Source organism: Zophobas morio, unplaced genomic scaffold (assembly GCF_036711695.1).
Source record: "Zophobas morio isolate AGI-343-1 ecotype UQ-CSIRO unplaced genomic scaffold, CSIRO_AGI_Zmor_V1 ptg000007l, whole genome shotgun sequence".
In the NCBI taxonomy this organism is placed as follows: domain Eukaryota; kingdom Metazoa; phylum Arthropoda; class Insecta; order Coleoptera; family Tenebrionidae; genus Zophobas; species Zophobas morio.
Genome location: NW_026972112.1, coordinates 6420802 through 6439337, shown reverse-complemented (window position 1 = coordinate 6439337; position 18536 = coordinate 6420802). Strand labels below are relative to the sequence as shown.

Sequence of the window (18536 nt, the reverse complement as noted above, 5' to 3'; positions counted from 1 at the left end):
TCTGATTTTTCAGTTTGACTTTTCAAGTTTGGACTTTTCGATTTTTTGATTTTTCATTTTTCGTTCTTAATTTTTCGATGTTTCAATTTTTTGATTTTACGGTTTTTAAAATTTTACAATTTTTCGATTTCTCGGTTTCTCTATTTCTATTTGTCGATTTATCAGTTCTTCCATATTTCAATATTTCGAATTTTTATATTTTGAATCTTTTGGATTCTTGATACCTTTCTTGGTTTCTCAAATTTTCGACTGGGTTTTAGATTTTTTGGTTTTTCAATTTTTCGATTTTTCAATTTTTTATTTTGATTTTTAGATTTTTCAATTTTTTATTTTCTGGATTGATCGAGAATTCAACGCCTCGATTTTATATTTTTCAATTTCTGGAATTTTTTATTTAAAATTTTTCTGTTTAATTTTTAACTTTTTGGTTTTCGATCTTGACCCATTTCTATTTTTCAACTTCTGGATTTTTTGCTTTATCGATTTTTAAATTTTCGGTTTTTCGTTTTTTTTGTATTTTTCTCAATTTTTCGACTTCTCGGTTTCAGTTTTAAAAATTTTTGGTTTTCCGATTTTTCAACATTCCGATTTGTCTATTTATCCTGATTTAGATATTTATATATTTTTAGTTTTTGAATTTTTGAATTTTTCAGCTTTTAACTTTTTGATTTTTCGATTTTTACCTTCTGGATTTTGCAGATTTTCGACGTTTCGGTTTTTCAATGTTTCAATTTAAAAAGTTTTTGATTTTTCAATGTTTCGATTTGTCTATACATATATAGAGATTTAGATATTTATATATTTTTAGTTTTTTAATTTATAATTTTTCAATTTTCCAGTTTTTAACTTTTCGATTTTTCGATTTTCACCTACTTCCATTTTTCAATTTTTCGATTTTTTGACTTCCCGGATTTTGATTTCTTGATTCCTCAGTGTTTGATGTTTTCGTTTTTCGATGTTTCTGTTTTTGAATTTATCGTTGTTTTGATTTTTTAATTTCTAGGTTTTGCGGTTTTTCGAATTTTCGGATTTTCCAATTTTTCGATGTTTCGATTTTTCAATTTTTCGATTTCCTAATTTTTCGTTTTTCAGTTTTGATTCTTCATTTTTCCGATTTTTCGATTTTTGCGATAATTAAAATTTTGGATTTTCTATTTTTTGGTTTTTAGACTTTTGATTTTTTCAATTCTTTGAATTTTTGATGTTTCGATTTCCCGATTTTTCAATTTTGCTATTCAATTTTGAATATTTTAATTTTTCAGTGTTTAGATTTTTCCGTTGCTCAATTTTTAGAATTTTTCGTTTTTCAATATTTCTATTTTTGGATTATTCCTATTTTTAAATTTTTGACTTTTGGGTTTCTAAATTTCTTGACATCTCGGTTATTCGATTAAAAACATTTTTCGACTTTTCGATTTTTAGATTTCACGATTTCTCAATTTTTCACCATTTCAATTTTGGGACCTTTTCAGAGTATGAACTTTTCGATTTTTGAATTTTTCGATTGAGGTTTCGATTGCTTGTTTTTCGACTTTTCGAATTTTGATTTTTTTATTTAAAATTTTTCTGTTTAATTTTTAACTTCTAGATTTTCGATCTTGACGTATTTCGATTTTTCAATTTTTCAATTTTTCGATTTTTAAATTTTAGATTTTTCATTTTTTTATATCTTTCTCTTTTCGATTTTTGGACTTCTCGGTTTTTCAATGTTTCAATTTAAAAAATTTTTGGTTTTCCAATTTTTCAAAGTTTCGATTTGTCTATTTATCGAGATTTAGATATTTATATATTTTAATTTTTTAATTTATAATTTTTCAATTTTTCAGTTGTTTACTTTTCGATTTTTCGATTTTCATCTATTTCCATTTTTCAAATTCTCGATTTTTTTATTTCTTGGATTTTGATTACCCGATTTCTCCATTTTTGATGTTTCGATTTCTCGATGTTTCTGTTTTTGAATTTTCCGATGTTTCGATTTTTCAATTTTTCAATTTTTCGATTATCAATTTTTCGTCATTTCAGTTTTGGAATTTTTAGTTTCTAGGTTTTTCAGTTTTGATTCTTCATTTTTCCGATTTATCAGTTGTTGCGATTATTAAAATTTTGGATTTTCTATTTCTTGGTTTTTCCATTTTTCGATTTTTAAATTTTAGATTTTTGATTTCTTCAATTCTTTGATTTTTGGATGTTTCGATTTCCCTATTTTTCCATTTTTCTATTCTTCAATTTTGGATATTTTAATTTTTCAGTTTTTAGATTTTTCGATTTCTCAATTTTTAAATTTTTCCGTTCTTCGATGTTTCTACTTTTCGATTATTCCTATTTTTAAATTTTTGACTTTTGAGTTTTTCGATTTCTTGACATCTCGGTTATTTGATTTAAGAAATTTTTCGACTTTTTGGTTTTCAGATTTCTCGATTTCTTAATTTTTCACCATTTCAATTTTGGGAACTTTTCAGTTTCTGCTCTTTTCGATTTTTGGATTTTTGAATTATTCGACTTTTTGGTTGATGTTTCGATTGTTTGATTTTTCGACTTTCCGAATTTTGATTTTTCGACTTCTCGAATTTTGATTTTTTCATTTTTCAATTTTTTTATTTAAAATTTTTCTGTTTAATTTTTAATGTTTTGATCTTCGATCTTGACCTATTTCGATTTTCCAATTTTTCGATTTCTCGATTTTTTGCTTTGTTGATTTTTCAATTTTTCGATTTTTAAATTTTAGATTTTTAATTTTTTTAAATATTTTTCTCGATTTCTCGATCTTTCGATTTTTCAATTTCTCGGTTTTTCAATGGTTCAATTCAAAAAATTTTTGATTTTTCAATTTTTCAATGATTAGATTAGTCTTTTTATCAAGATTTAGATATTTATAAATTTTTAGTTTTTGAATTTTTCAATTTTTCAGTTTTTTCGATCAAAATATCGGAAAATCCAAAAAGAGAAACTTTTTGGATTTTCCGATATTTTGATTTTTCGATTTCTGGGTTTTGCAGTTTTTCGACTTTTCGGCTTTTCGATGTTTTGATTTTTCAATTTTTAAATTTTTGGACTTCTCAAAAAAAAAATCAAAATGGCGGGCGGTGCGAACGCATCGGAATCTACCTTGTCGTGCAAGAAATGTAAATCAAAGGTTGTAAACGCTATCAAATGTGCAAAATGTGGCAATGCATACCACCAAAGTTGTGCAAAACTAGTGACAAATATTCAATTCTTGGATAATTCATCTGCCCTTTGTTGCGGACCAGTGCCTATGCGAGAAGATGATACAGCGTTCTTTGAAGCTGTTGATCACCTTATTGGACCTGACAAGAAAATGGACTTCTCCATTTTTACCTACCTTATGAAGCAAAAGGATCAAACGATAAATGAGTTGCGTGAGCATGTTAGATTATTAAATGAACATATTGTACTTTTAAAAGCCAACTCAAATGCAAAACCTGATACACCGTACATAAGAAATGAGAAAATAAGTAGCGAACCTGATAAGAAGCTATCCCCAGAAAAAGCTATAAAGAAAAACATCAATGTGCAAAAAACACCAAGTAGTAATAGTGTCATTGACACCCACGATATAAATATAAACAATCAGAAGCCAAAAGAAGATCGAACAAATAAACGCAAACCGTTGATAATTGGAAATGGCACTGACCCGGGTGGTAACAACAATGACGGCTTTGCCATTGCGAGGGTGGTAAAACGATCTTCCATTCACTTAACTAGGATCAACCCTAAAATAACGGATGAACAAATATCGAATTTCATTGAAAACAACTTAGTATCTTTATCGTTATTGAAAGAAAATATATCACCAGGCATTAAAGTTGCCAAGCTTCAATCTCGACATCCCGATACGTATAGTTCCTTCAAGATTACAATGGACTCACTCTATTTTAAGGACCTACTTGAACCGAACTTCTGGCCTAAGGGTGTAGCAGTTAGAAAATTTTTTAACGAATACACCAGAAGACTATCGAGTGCTCAAAAGCTTCCAAAAAACTCAGAAGAGGATTCAAGAAACTAAAGTGGGGCCAGGATGGAAATCTTGAATCCTTCTTAGTTTATTATCAAAATGTCAGGGGTATTCGTACAAAATTAAATAATCTTTATGACAGCATCCTTAGCGAAGATTATCCAGTGATAGTGCTTGCAGAAACCTGGCTCATAGAGGGTATTACGAATAAGGAAGATATTCGGTTCTTTTCAGCTGGACGTAAACACCAATTGCCGCGAGGAAATTTGGATCAAAGCTAGTATTAATAATGTGAATTTTGTGATAGGTGCAGTCTACATTCCCCCTGACTCTTCACCCGAAATTTACACTGAACACTGCTCAACTATCGAATTAGTATCTAGTGAATATTCAGATTCGGTTATCTGCGTGGTAGGAGACTTTAATCTCCCAAATATCTCATGGTATCTGGACCCAGAAATCGGGATTTCTCCTATCTGCGGTAACAATGCTCTAGATCAATATGTCTGTGACAGTTACAATTTTTGTGGCTTAAATCAGTTTAATACAAACCCTAATTCAACGGGTTCTATTCTAGATCTTGTTTTTTGTAATGAAATGGATTTGTCGGTTGCAAGCTGTCATCCTCTTATAAATTGTGACATTTACCATCCTGCCTTAAGTATTGAATTTATGCATATTGACTTCTCGCAGAAATCAAATGACAAATCTTGTAACTATTATCGTCATTTTAGTGCGGCCTCTTATGAAGATATTAACAACTTTCTTAATAATATTAATTGGTTATGTCTGTGTGATATAAGCTGTGTAGATGTCTGCGTTAGTGCATTTTACGACATAATATCTACTGCGATTGACTTGTACGTCCCGATGCATGTTGAGCGTTCCAATAAGTATCCCAAATGGTTTAATTCCAGAACTAGACTTCTAATAAATGAAAAGAAAAAAGCTCATAAATTGTACAAACTGACCAAGCAGGATGAGGATTATAACGTTTTTAGTTCCTTAAGACGTGAATGTAAGGAAGCCATTTCCGAGTGTAAAAAAACTTACCTAAATAATGTCGAATCGAACATACATAATGATGTAAGGGCATTTTGGTCCTATGTTAACTCAAAAAAAACAAATGATGTTATACCTAAAATTATGTGTCTTGAAAATGTCAAACTGAAAAGTTACCTGACATATGTAACTTGTTTGCGGATTTTTTTGAAAGTATATATGCTAAACCAAATTCTGTTAACCAAACGGCCACGGCTTCCACTTGTAACGACTTAATAGATATTTTAAAGATAGACATCAGTGTTGATGATATTACAAAAGCTCTCGACAGTATTGACATGAACTGGAGTCCGGGGGCTGACGGTTTACCGCCAGCTTTTGTGAAAATGTGCTCATCCTCACTGGTCCTACCTTTGAAAATAATCTTTAACAAATCGTTAAGCGCAGGAATATTCCCATCTGCTTGGAAAATGTCAGACGTAGTGCCCATACATAAAAATGGGAATAAGAACCTGGTAAACAACTATAGAGGTATTAGCTTACTGCCTGCTCTACCTAAAATATTTGATAAAATTGTAACAGCAAAGGTACTCCCGTTCATCAAAAATGTAATTATTGAAGAGCAACATGGTTTTATAGTAGGAAAATCTACAAACACCAATTTGACTGAGTTCTCCCATTATTTGTTTAATAATATCGAAAGTGGACATATCGTTGACTGTATCCATACGGATATTAAAAAAGCTTTTGATTGTGTAAATATTGATAAACTTATTGCTAAACTTAATTCTTTAGGATTTGGCAGTCCTTTCTTAGACTGGATAAACTCATATCTTACAAGTCGACTTCAAAGAGTCAAAATCGCAGATTGCCGATCGCGGCCGATTAAAGTCACATCAGGTGTTCCACAGGGGTCCCATATGGGACCATTACTATTCCTATTATTTATAAATGACGTTAGCTCTGCTTTTTCGGGCTGCAGATTTTTACTCTTCGCTGACGATTTAAAACTTTTTCATAGAATTCACGACCCCGAAGATTCTGTATTACTACAGAGCAATTTGACTAACTTTGTAAATTGGTGTAATTCCAACGACTTACAACTTAATGTATCTAAATGCAAGGTAATCAGATTTTCTATGAAACGTGTAAAAACTGTCCCTTCCTATTATATTAACTCTGATGAGCTTAGTGTTGTAGAGTCAATTAATGACTTAGGGGTGACCTTTGCTGCAAACCTTGATTTCAAGATACATATAAATAATATTATAAATAAAGGAAATAAAACATTAGGTTTTGTCCTGAGACAGTGCAGTGCGTTTAACAATCTCAGGACATTTGTCACACTATATTGCTCACTTGTAAGATCTATATTGGAATATTGCACTGTGATATGGTGTCCATATCGTGAAACAAATGCCCTGAGATTGGAAAAAATCCAAAAACGTTTTATTAGATTTCTATGTTTTAAATTAAATATCCATTATAAAGCCAGTAACTATACAGATCTTCTTCTATATCTAGGTTTACCTTCTTTACATACACGACGAAATTATTTTGATATCTGTTTTCTATTTAAAATACTAAACAATCTTTGCAATTGTCCGAATATTTTGTCCATGATTCATCTGCATGTGCCATCCCGTGATGTTCGTGATCCTATTCTTTTTAGCGTTCCGCACCATCGTACTGACTATGGTAAAAATACTGTGTTACCTCGACTTTGTAACCTAGCCAATAAGCACCGACACGACATTGAATTTTTTAATGTGTCTTGTAAACGTTTTAAATGTAATGTAAAAACTGTCCTCAACATGTAATACAATTTTGTAATATTGGCTTAGCCGTAAATAAAGTATTATTATTATTATTATTATTTTTCAAATTTTCGACTTTTAAATTTTAGATTCTTCATTTATCGTAATGTTTCTCGATTCCTCTATCTTTCGATTTTTCGATGTTTCAATTTTAAAAGTGTTCGATTTTTCGATTTTTCAATGTTTCAATTTGTCTATTTATCGAGATTTAGATACATATTTATATATTTTTAGTTTTTTAATTTAAAATTTTTCAATTTTTCAGTTTTCATCTTTTAGATTTTTTGAGTTTCACCTATTTCCATTTTTCAATTTTTAGATTCTTTCATTTTTTCATATTTTACTTTTTCAATTTTTAGATTTTTGGAGTTCTCAATTTTTAAATTTTTCTGTTCTTCGATATTACTTTTTTTCGATTTTTCCTATTTTTAAATTTTGACTTTTGAGTTTCTCGAATTCTTGACATTCGGTTATTCGATTTAAAAATTTTTTCGACTTTTCGATTTTTAGATTTCCCGATTTCTCAATTTTCCACCATTTCAACTTTGGGAACTTTCATTTCACTTTCTGCATTTTTGGATTATCGGATTTTTGAATTTTTCGACTTTTTAATTGATGTTTCGATTGCTTGATTTTTCGACTTTTAATTTTTTTCATTTTTCAGTGTTTCGATTTTTAGACTTCTGGAATTTTGATTTCTCGATTTCTCAATCTTTGATGTTTCGATTTCTCGATGTTTCTGTTTTTGAATTTTCCAATGTTTCGATTTTTCGATTTCAGGGTTTTGCAGTTTTTCGACTTTTCGCCCTTTCGATTCCCCAATTTTTCTTCATTTCGGTTTTGGAATTTTTGAGTTTCTGTGTTTTTCAGTTTTGGTTCTTCATTTTTCCGATTTTTCAATTTTTGCAATTATTAAAATTTTGGATTTTCAATTTCTCGGTTTCTTTGGTGTCTCGATTTTCCGATTTTTCAATTTTTTGATTTTTCCATTCTTTGATATTTATATTTTTCGATTTTTCCTATTTTTAAATTTTGACTTTTGAGTTCCTCGATTTCTTGACATCTCTATTATTCCATTTAAAAAATTTTTCCACTTTTCGATTTTTATATTTCTCGATTTCTCAATTTTTCACCACTTCAATTTTGCGAACTTTTCAAATTCTGGATTTTTCGATTTTTGAATTTTTCGACTTTTCGATTGATGTTTCGATTGCTTGGCTGCATTGGCTTTGTGAGATCTGTTGGGCTTCAGGGGCGAGGGAAGTTCGATCGAAATAACCTGTCTTTTTTCTTGTAGTCGTAGATATTGAGCATTACATTATTTGCGCAATTTAATTTAAAATTGAATTCCAAATCGGATATTTCAAAAATTTTTCCTCTTTCAATTTTTTTTTTTTTGGTTTACTTTTCGTTGTGTTTTCAACCAAGAAATCTTTTCGTCGTCCTTATAGACAGTTTATAAGAAAATTATAATTAGATAAAGGTTAATAGTAATCAATACGTATTTTATCAGGATTCTACAAGCTGTTTAAACTACTCATTTAAAAATGAAAATTAAATCAACTTCGTGAGGATATTTTATGACATGAAATAAATTACTGCTATCTATTATATTTAAAATCGATATTAATCAACTCGTTCGTAACTTTAAATGCAGAAACTTCGTAAACATAAACCAATTTAATTTTCGCTATTCCTAGCTGAATGTATTATTACAAAACATCTCCCGAGATAAATCCGCAGAACTCGATCGAAGTTATTCAATGAAAAGAAATACAGCTCCCTGTTACCGAGAACTTTGGAATCTCATTTGCATCTTCTACATTTCTGGCAATTCTGCATTATTCCCCGCAGTCCTTTGAACAGTAACTTGCAGGATGCGCCTGTACTGAATCATGACTCGCAATTGTTAAAAGATATTAAAGTTTGAGAATCCCCCATAATCTCCCTAATGGAAGTTTTCACTATTAAAACGACGTTGAGGAATTAGAGGAGGAAAAGTTCTTAATCCATCAATGTGATAGATCACGAGCACGATTCTAAACTCCGCACTGTTATTAGTTTCTTTTCAGCGAACAATCGCCAATTTTCTTCAACAACAAAACCGCATCGATCCCAAATTCCAATTAAAGGAAGACCAGCTTCCCCGAAGATTTATGTAACAGAGTTAAAACCTTTTGATGGCGTTTAGTAAGACGATTAAGAGCTACACTACATCGAGTTCTTGACGGTCTCTTAATCGTCTTAAACAAGCGCCTTTACCAACTTTCCGGCGCAATTTTTCACAACATATAATTTCATCCGCCTTTTGTAAATGAGATCAATAGTCCTTTGTCGTAAAAAGGCAAAGGGGCCCAGAATAAGCCTTACTAAGGCCGGTCAAGGCCACGGCATTACATCAATACCAACACCACATAAGGAACGCGCCTGGACTGAACCTGAAATATGGACTAAGATATGAACGAAATGAGTGGTGCCTGACCAAAAGGGGTTTAATTAATTTCATATATTTGAATGTTTTAATATTAATATAACTGTAATTTTTTTTTCTGGTTTGTAATGTAGGTGATAGTGACGTGAGGTGCGTAAGTGACGCTTCACTTACGTCGCTAGGTCAGTGTAAAAAACGATTTCTTTTAATGCGTATATGAAATAATGGACGACTAGGTCTAACAATGATGTATTAATATTGTTATTCTTAAGCCGAGTTATTAAACTGTGTGCGTAATCAATCATTTCATAAGATTAAGCTGGAGATTACAAATACAGGAAATGTGAGTTTTCGTTTTCTGCTTAGTCCACTAGCTGATATATAAAGCTCGGAATTATATGCAGAAAAAAACTTTCGATTTCTGTTTTTAGTTTTCGATTACTCAATTTTCGATATTCAGTAGTGGAATTTTACAATTTTTTGATTTTTCATTTTCTCGATTCTTCAAGTTTACGATTTCTCGATTTTATTTATTTTTCGATTTCTTAATTTTCCGATGTTTCAGTTTTTCTCTTCTTCAGTTTTATGATTTTTTATATATTTCAATTTTTCAATTACCTGATGTTTTGATTTTCCCATTTCTTGACTTTCGAATGTTTCGATTTTTTAGTTTTTTAATTCTTTAATATTTCGATTTTGCAGGTTTTGATTTTTCTATTTTTATGTTTTTCAAGGTTTTTCAATTTTTGGAAGTTTCAGTTTTGGGATTTTTCAGTTCATTTATTATTATTCAATTTTTCGATTTTACAATTTCTCAATTTCTTAATTTTTCTCCTCTTCACTTTAACGATTTTTAAATAATTGGTTTTGGCACAATTGTTCAAATTTGACTTTTATAAACTCTTGTTCTATTTTCATTTCTTCAGTTCTCCAATTTGTAAGTTTTTAGGTTTATGATTTTTCAATTTTTCAATTTTTTAAGGTTTTGGTTTTTTGAATTCACTTTTTTGTCTTTTTGCTTTATCAATTTTTCAATTTTTTAATTTCTCAGTTTTTGGATATTTCAATTTTGAGATTTCTCAGTTTTTCCTTTTTCACTTTTTCTTTCATTTTTCAAGTTTTCGAAATTTCAGGTTTGGGATTTTTCAGAGCATTTATTATTCAATTTTTCGATTTTACGATTTCTCAATTTTTCAATATCTCGATTTTCAATTTCTTGATTTCTCAATTTTTCGATTTCTCAATTTTCCTATGTTTCAGTTTTACGTTTTTTTAATTTTTCAGTTTTTCAATTTTTCAATTTTTAACTTTTCCAAATTCTCAATTTCTCGATTTTTCAATTAATCGATGTTTTGATTTTCCCATTTGTTGACTTTCGACTGTTTCGATTTTCCAGTTCTTCATTTCTTCAATTTTCTTATTTTACAGGTTTATGATTTTTCAATTTTTTGTTTTTTTTTAGGTTTCGATTTTTCGATTTCACTTTTTTGATTTTTCGATTTCCCAATTTTTCAAATTTTTAGATTCTCAATTTTGGGATTTTCTTTTTTCCATTCTTCAGTTGCCGATATTTTAATTTTGGAATTTTTCAATATTTCGATTGGTTGACTTTTCGATTTTTGACTTTTGGATTTTTCCATGTGCCGATTTTTACATTTCGATGCTTAAATTTTTTGAAATTTTAAAGTTTTACATATTTCGATTTCTCGATTTTTCATTTCAGTTCTTCGATATTTCAATTTTTCAAGTTTTCGAATTTTTCAAATGTTTTGATTTCTTAATCTTCGGATGTTTCGACTTCCCGGTTTTAGATTTTCTGTTTTTCAAAATTTTTCGTTTTTTCATATTTTGCAGGTTTTTGATTTTTCAAGCTTTCGATTTTTCGACTTCATATTTTTCATTTTTCCGTTTCTCAATTTTTCAATTTTTAAAATGTTTACTTTTTAGATATTTCAGCTTTGGGATTTTTCAGTTTTTCTTTCATTTTTCAATTCTTGGAAATTTCAGTTTTGGGATTTTTCAGTTTATTTATTACTTTCTCAACTTTCCAATTGTTCTCTTCAGTTTTACGCTTTTTAAATATTTCGTTTTTGCTATTTTTCAAATTTGACTTTTATAAACTCTTAGGTTTTCCATTTTTTATTTCTTCAATTTTTCAATTTTTAAGATTTTTAGGTTTATGATTTTTCAATTTTTCAATTTTTTAAGGTTTTGATTTTTCGAATTCACTTTTTGACTTTTTGATTTCTCAATTTTTCAGTTTTTTAGCTTCTCAGTTTTTGGATATTTCGATTTTCAGTTGTTCTTTCACTTTTTAATTTTTCTAAATTTCAGTTTTGGGATTTTTCAGATTATGTATTATTCGATTTTTCGATTTTACACTTTCTCATTTTTTCAATTTTTCGATTTCTCAATTTTCCGATGTTTCAGCTTTACGTTTTTCAATTTTTCTCTTCATTTTTACGATTTTTAAATATTTCAGTTTTTCAATTTTTGACTTTTCTAAATTCTCGACTTTTAGATTTTTTAAGGTTTCGATTTTTCGACTTCACTTTTTTGATTTTTCGATTTCTCAGTTTTTCAGTTTTTTACATTCTCAGTTTTGGGATTTTTCAGTTTTTCCAATCTTCAGTTTTTCTTTCATTTTTCAGTTTTTCGATATTTTAGTTTTGGGATATTTCAATATTTCGATTAGTCGAGTTTTCGATTTTTGACTTGTGTCTATTTTTTTACTTTTCCGATTTTTCAATTTTTAAAATTTTAGATTTTTCGATTTCTCAATTTTTCATTTAACTTCTTCGATAATTCAATTTTTCAAGTTTGACTTTTACAAACTCCCAATTTTTCGATTTTTCGATTAATTAGTGTTTTGATTTTTCCATTTCTTGACTTTCGAGTTTTCGATTTTCCTGTTCTTCAATTTTTCAATTTTTCTAGTTTTCGATTTTTTTAAGGTTTCGATTTTTGGACTTCACTTTTTTGATTTTTCGATTTCTCAAATTTTCAGTTTTTTAGATTCTCAGTTTTTGGATATTTCAGTTTTTCGATTCTTCAGTTTTGCTTTCATGTTTCAGTTTTTCAATATTTCAGTTTTGTAATTTTTCGATATTTCGATTCTTCAACTTTTCGATTTTTGACTAGTGGATTTTTCGATGTGTCGATGTTTTAACTTTTTCAATTTTTGAATTTGTCGATTTTAAAAATTTTAGATTTTTCAATTTTTTGATAATTTAATATTTCAGTTTTTATTTAAAATTTTAGATTTTTCAATTTCTCGATTTTTCATTTCAATTCTTTGATATTTCAATTTCTCGAATTTTTAAAATCTTCGACTTTTCGACTTCCCGGTTTTCGATTTTCTGTATTTCAATTTTTCGTTTTTTCGAATATTCGATTTTTTAATTTTTCATCTTTTAAATTTTCATTTTGTTCAATGTTTTGATTTCCCGGTTTATCGAAATTTGAATGTTTCGATATTTTGATTGTGTATCAGTTTTTCCATTTATAATTTTTCGATTTTTTATTTTGGCCTAATTCGGTTTCCCAGTTTTTCCATTTTTCCTTTTTTCGTTCTTTTACTTTTACGCTTTTAGATTTTTCGGTTTTCCAATTTTTCAACTTTTAACTTTTCGTTTTTTCGATTTTGGCCTATTTCGGTTTCTCAATTTTTCAACTTTTCGACTTTTCAATTTCTCGATCTTTTAATTTTTCGATTTCTCGATTTTCGATTTTCCAGTTTTTCCATCTTTCAATTTTTCAATTATTCAGTTTTTTAAATTTTGGAGTTTCGATTTCTGGATTTCTCTTTTTTCGGTTTTTAAATTTTAGATTTTTGAAATTTTTATTTTTTACATTTTTTTGATGTTTCGATTTTTCGATTTTCAATTCTTCGATATTTCTATTGTTCAATTTTTCAATTTTTTACAATTTAAATTTTTCGAAATTTAAATTTTTCGGTTTTACGATTTTTTTATGTTTTGATTTCTTGACATCTTGGTTTTTCGATTTTTAAAATTTTTTGATTTTTCACGCTTTCGATCGAAAATAACCACAAAATTTATCACTGAAACACTTAAAAATTCATACAAAGTAGATAACAATGTTTCTAAATTATAAAAATTACGACATTTTCCCCCCGAAAAAAATCCACTGGATTATTACGACTTCAACAATCTTGTTAATTGAAGACGTTTTGCTGGTATAAAACACAATTAAAGAATTAATTCTTAGTTAAACAAAAAAATAGTTACATGACAAAATCGAGTGAAACATGTGACATGTGTTATATATTTGTAAACAAAACCATCTAGATATATACCAAAAATGTTCACTAATTCGTTATAAAATCTAACCAAACAAATATTTCCCGCAGAAATTATAGTCCAAACCAACCAAATCGCTTCTGAACGCTTATAGAGTCGACACTGGCCTGAGCGCGCTTTGGTCTGTAGATCAAACAAGTTCTCTGGCGACGAAATATGCAGAATATGCAAAAATATGCATTTTGCATATTATCCGAGCCTTAGTAACCAATCATTTCATAAGATTAAAGTGAAGATTACGAATACTGGAAATGTTGTGATTTTTAGTTTTCTACTTAGTCCACTGGCTGATATAGTAGACAGATCATACTCGTAGAAGTAGGGAAAAACAAAAAAGTAGTCAATTCGGCCGTTTTTGTTTTATTATTATTCAATAATTAATATTACATGTTTTAGCATATATACTTTTCTACCTTGAGTTAACTCAAAAAACAGGATAAGTGGCGTAGCTGGCAATCCCACAATGGTTGTTACGATTCCGCGCCATCTTAATGTACCCACCCAGCCCCCATTTCGGACCCCACGAATTCTTCACCAACCAATAATCTTGTCCATTTTCGTTACCATATCCAACAATCAAAACCGCATGTGTGAAAGTAGTCGTGGTACATGAAGGGTTGTAGTAAACACCACCACTATAACTAGAAAAAGGACCACGAGCATCTATGACGACAGAAACAGGTCCTTGAGTTGCAACCATATCCTTAATCATGTCTTCATTAGGTTCAGTCAAGTACGCATACCCTCTGATACTGACTTTCAATTTATCAGAGTTATATCGACAAGAGACAACTTTGCCTTGATAGGGATAATCCCGATCATAGTTAATTCCTCCATTTTTTTCAATATACCTATAGGCACCTGTTACCCATCCTGCCGTACAACCCCCACCTTCCGGAATACAATCCACCAGTTGCTGTTCGCTCATAGTAACCGTAGAACCATACTGAATTTTGTAATGGGATTCGAGTGCAGCGATCTGGAACAAATATTTGATTTTCTTTGCATTTAACTTGAAGTACTTACGGTCGAAAACGCCCAGCAGGAACCACAACCTCCTTGGTGTTTAACGGGCGTTACCATGCCACTGTCACGCCAGTCGAAAGACGCCGGTAGCCCTATTCTCGTTGCAAAAGATCCATTAGTTTCAATCCGAATCAAAGGCTCTGGTTCTTCCAATGGCACTTCTAACCCGTAAGTGTACACCATCAGTTCTTCTTCTGTGTAATCGGCAAATTGGTTGATGCCCATTTTGTAGGTTTCTAAACCCTTTCTGTACCTTTCGTTGTGATCTTCTATTTCTTGTATCTTCTTATTGAAAATTGTTTTTCTGAAGCGTTCTTCTCTCGGGTTGTCGAAACATCCCGTGTTTGATTGCTTCAAAAATGTTATTTGTTAATAGTTTTTGACTTTTTTGGAAATTTACCTTAAATTTGTTCCATCTTTCGTTAACAATAGATTTGGACACAATGGCTTGGGACGTGTGAAAAGTCACGAGTAGAATTATAAGGATCTTCATTTTGGTTGTTCTTGTTGGTTTTGATACACACTTCAGAAAATCGTTTCTTTTTATCTCATTTTGCGACAAGGCGTATGTGATGATTCTTGTTTGGTTATTCGTATTTATAAAATAATTCTGACATTTTGGATTAATGTTGTAATAATAGTTTTAATCTAGTTTAAACATTTAAATAACGGCATATTTTATGTGATTATTATTATTATTTGTGGAACTTGACACATTCCAAGAGAAGATAATTAACGATCTTATATCATTGGAAAAATATTTAGAATACGTGAAAAGATAATTTTAGTTTCTGTAGTATAATAGTTAATTCTTTAATTATTGTTTCTACTCGTTTGTTTAATTAGTTATCTATTTGCTTGTCAAGTTTTTACGGATTATGTTGTGGATTTGAAATTACTTTTTAAATATATCTGCCACCGAATCTCGGCAACCTCTAGTATTATTTTTTTTTCTAAAATGTAAAATAATCTCTGGGTCCCCAGTGTACTTTAGAGAAATTGAAAATCTGGGGGGTCCGGGGGAGTAGTGTCTTTACCTAAAATGTGAAAGAATTTCATGGTGCTCTAGTGTCTTTTTTCTTCAGAGAAGTTGAAAGAATCTCGGAGGACCCTAGTGTTTCTTCCCTACAATGTGTCATATTCTCGGGATCTCTGAATATTTTTTCTTATAGAGAAGCTTTTAAAGGATCTAGGGGTACTCTAGTGTTTTTTTAAGAAACTGAAAAAATCTCAAGGGCATCTAGTGTTATTTTTCTAAAATACGAACGAATCTCAGAGTCCTCCAGCATCTTTTTTTAGAGAAGTTGAAGAATACTTCGGGCGCCTTAGTGTTTTATCCGTAAAATGTGAAAGAATCTCGAGATCCGCTATTGTCTTATTTCTTAGAGAAGTTGAAAGTATCTCAGGGGCATTTTGTCCCTAAAATGTGAAAGAATCTTAGGGTCCCTTAGTATCTTTTTTTAGAGGAGTTGAAAAAATCTCGGGGCGCCCTAGTGTGTTTTTTCTAAAATATGACAGAATCTCGGGGTCCCCTAGTGACCTTTTTTTTAGAGAAGTTGAAAAAATGTCGGGGCGCCTAGTGTTGTTTCTCAAAAATGTGAAAGAATCTTGAGGTCTCCTAGTATATTCTTTTTGAGAGAAGTTAAACGAATCTCGGAGGACCCTAGTCTTTTTCCCTAAAATGTGTCATATTCTCGGGGTCTCTGAATGTTTTTTTTTTATTGAGAAAATTTTAAAGGTTCTAGAGGTACACTCGTGTTTTTTAAGAAACTGAAAAAATCTCAAGGGTCTCTAGTGTTATTTTTTCTAAATTAAGAAAGAATCTTGGGGTCCCCTTATTTCTTTTTTTAAGAGCAGTTGAAGAAATCTCTGGGCGCCTTAGTGTTTTTCCCTAGATTGTGACAGAATCTCGAGGTCCCCTAGTGTCTTATCTTTTGGAGAAGTTGAAAGTATCTCAGGAGCATTTTGTTCCTAAAATGTGAAAGCATCTGGGGGTCCCCTAGTACCTTATTTTTACAGAAATTTAAAGAATCTCGGGGGACCCTAGTCTTTTTACCTAAAATGTGTCATATTCTCGGGGTCTCCGAATGTTTTTTTTTTGTAGAGAAGTTTTTAAAAGACCTAGGGGTACCCTAGTGTTTTTTAAGAAACTGAAAAAATCTCAAGGCCTCAAGTGTTATTTTTCTAAAATACGAAAGAATCTCGGGGTCCCCAGTATCTTTTTTTAGAGAAGTTGAAGAAATCTTTGGGCGCCTTAGTGTTTTTTCCCTAAAATGTGAAAGAATCTCGAGGCCCCCTGGTGTCTTACCTCTTAGAGAATTTGAAAGGCATTTTGTCCCTAAAATGTGAAGGAGTTTCGGGGTTCCCTGGTGTCTTTTTTTTTAGAAAAGTTGAAAGAATCTCGGGGGCATTCTAACGTTTTTTCCTTAAAATATGAAAGAATCTCAGGGTCCCCTAGTATCTTACTTTTACAGAAGTTGAAAGAATCTCGGGGGACCCTAGTCTTTTTCCCTAAAATGTGTCATATTCTTGGGGTCTCTGAATGTTTTTTTTATAGAGAAGCTGTTAAAGGATCTAGGGGTACCCTAGTAATTTTTTAAGAAACTGATCGAAGAAATCTCAAGGGCCTCTAGTGTTATTTTTTCTAAAATACGAAAGAACCTTGGGGTTCCCTAATATCTCCTTTTTAGAGCAGTTGAAGATATCTCTGGGCGCCTTAGTATTTTTCCCTAAAATGTGAAAGAATCTCGAGGACCCATGGTGTCTTATCTCTTAGAGAATTTGAAAGGCATTTTGTCCCTAAAATGTGAAAGAGTTTCGAGATTCCCTGGTGTCTTTTTTTTAGAGAAGTTGAAAGAATCTCGGGGGCAGTCTAACGTTTTTCCCCTAAAATGCGAAAGAATCTCGGGGTCCCCTAATGTCTTACTTTTTAGAAAAAAGGAAAGTATCTCGGGGACATTCTAACGTTTTTTCACTAAAATGCGAAAGAATCTGGAGGTCCCCTAGCGTATTTTTTTGCTAGAGAAGTTGAAAGAATCTCGGGGGACCCTAGTCTTTTTCCCTAAAATGTGTCATATTCTCGGGGTCTCTGAATGTTTTTTTATAGAGAAGCTTTTAAAGGATCTAGGGGTACCCTAGCGATTTTTTAAGAAACTGAAAAATCTCAAAGGCCTCTAGTGTTATTTTTTCTAAAATACGAAAGAATCTTGGGGTTGTCTAATATCTTTTTTTAGAGCAGTTGAAGAAATCTCTGGGCGCCTTAGTGTTTTTCCCTAGAATGTGAAAGAATATCGAGGTTCCCTAGTGTCTTATCTCTTAGAGAAGTTGAAAGTATCTTAAAGGCATTTTGTCCCTAAAATGTGAAAGAGTCTCGGGGTCCCCTAGTGTCTTTTTTTTAGAGAAGTTGAAAGAACCTCGGGGGAATTCTAACGTTTTTTCCCTGAAATGAAAAGAATCTCGGGGTCCCCTAGTGCTTTATTTTTTAGAGAAGTTCCAAGTATTTCGGGGTGGTTTTAACATTTTTTCCCTAAAATATGAAAGAATCTCGGGGTCCCCTAGTGTATTTTTTTTAGAGACGTTGAAAAAATCTCCGGGTGCCTTAGTGTTTTTCCCTAAAATGTGAAAGAATTTCGAGGTCCCCTACTGTGTTATTGTTTAGGGAAGTATCTCGGGGTAGTTCTAACATTTTTTCCTTAAAATGTTAGAGAATCTCGGGGTCCCCTAGTGTCTTATTTTTTAGAGAAGTTGAAAGAATGTCGGAGGCATTCTAAAGTTTTTTTCCTAAAATTCAGAAAAATCCTCTCTGATGCCCTGTAATCTGTTATCTATAATAGTCTCCTAACATGATATGTACAAAAATTGAAATATTAGGTACTATGTTCGAATAATTGTATTCTTTTGTTTGTTTATTTATTTAAGTAAATCCCATTTAACCAAACCAGTTTTTTTAATCTGTGTATCAGAAT

At 30.8% G+C, this 18536-nt stretch overlaps 2 protein-coding genes across 2 annotated transcripts in view; one reads left to right on the top strand and one right to left on the bottom strand.

Annotated features, from left to right (window-relative positions):
* LOC135124378 (sushi, von Willebrand factor type A, EGF and pentraxin domain-containing protein 1) overlaps positions 1-18536 on the top strand; it is a 142115-nt gene that overhangs the window by 48800 nt on the left and 74779 nt on the right. The gene's annotated exons all lie outside the window — the stretch shown is intronic.
* On the bottom strand, positions 13970-15064 carry LOC135124050 (procathepsin L-like). Its single transcript, XM_064048909.1, has 3 exons — positions 14972-15064; positions 14572-14922; positions 13970-14524 (listed from the first exon to the last, which is right to left on the bottom strand). The coding sequence occupies exons 1-3, from the start codon at positions 15062-15064 to the stop codon at positions 13970-13972; spliced, it is 999 nt and encodes a 332-aa protein (XP_063904979.1).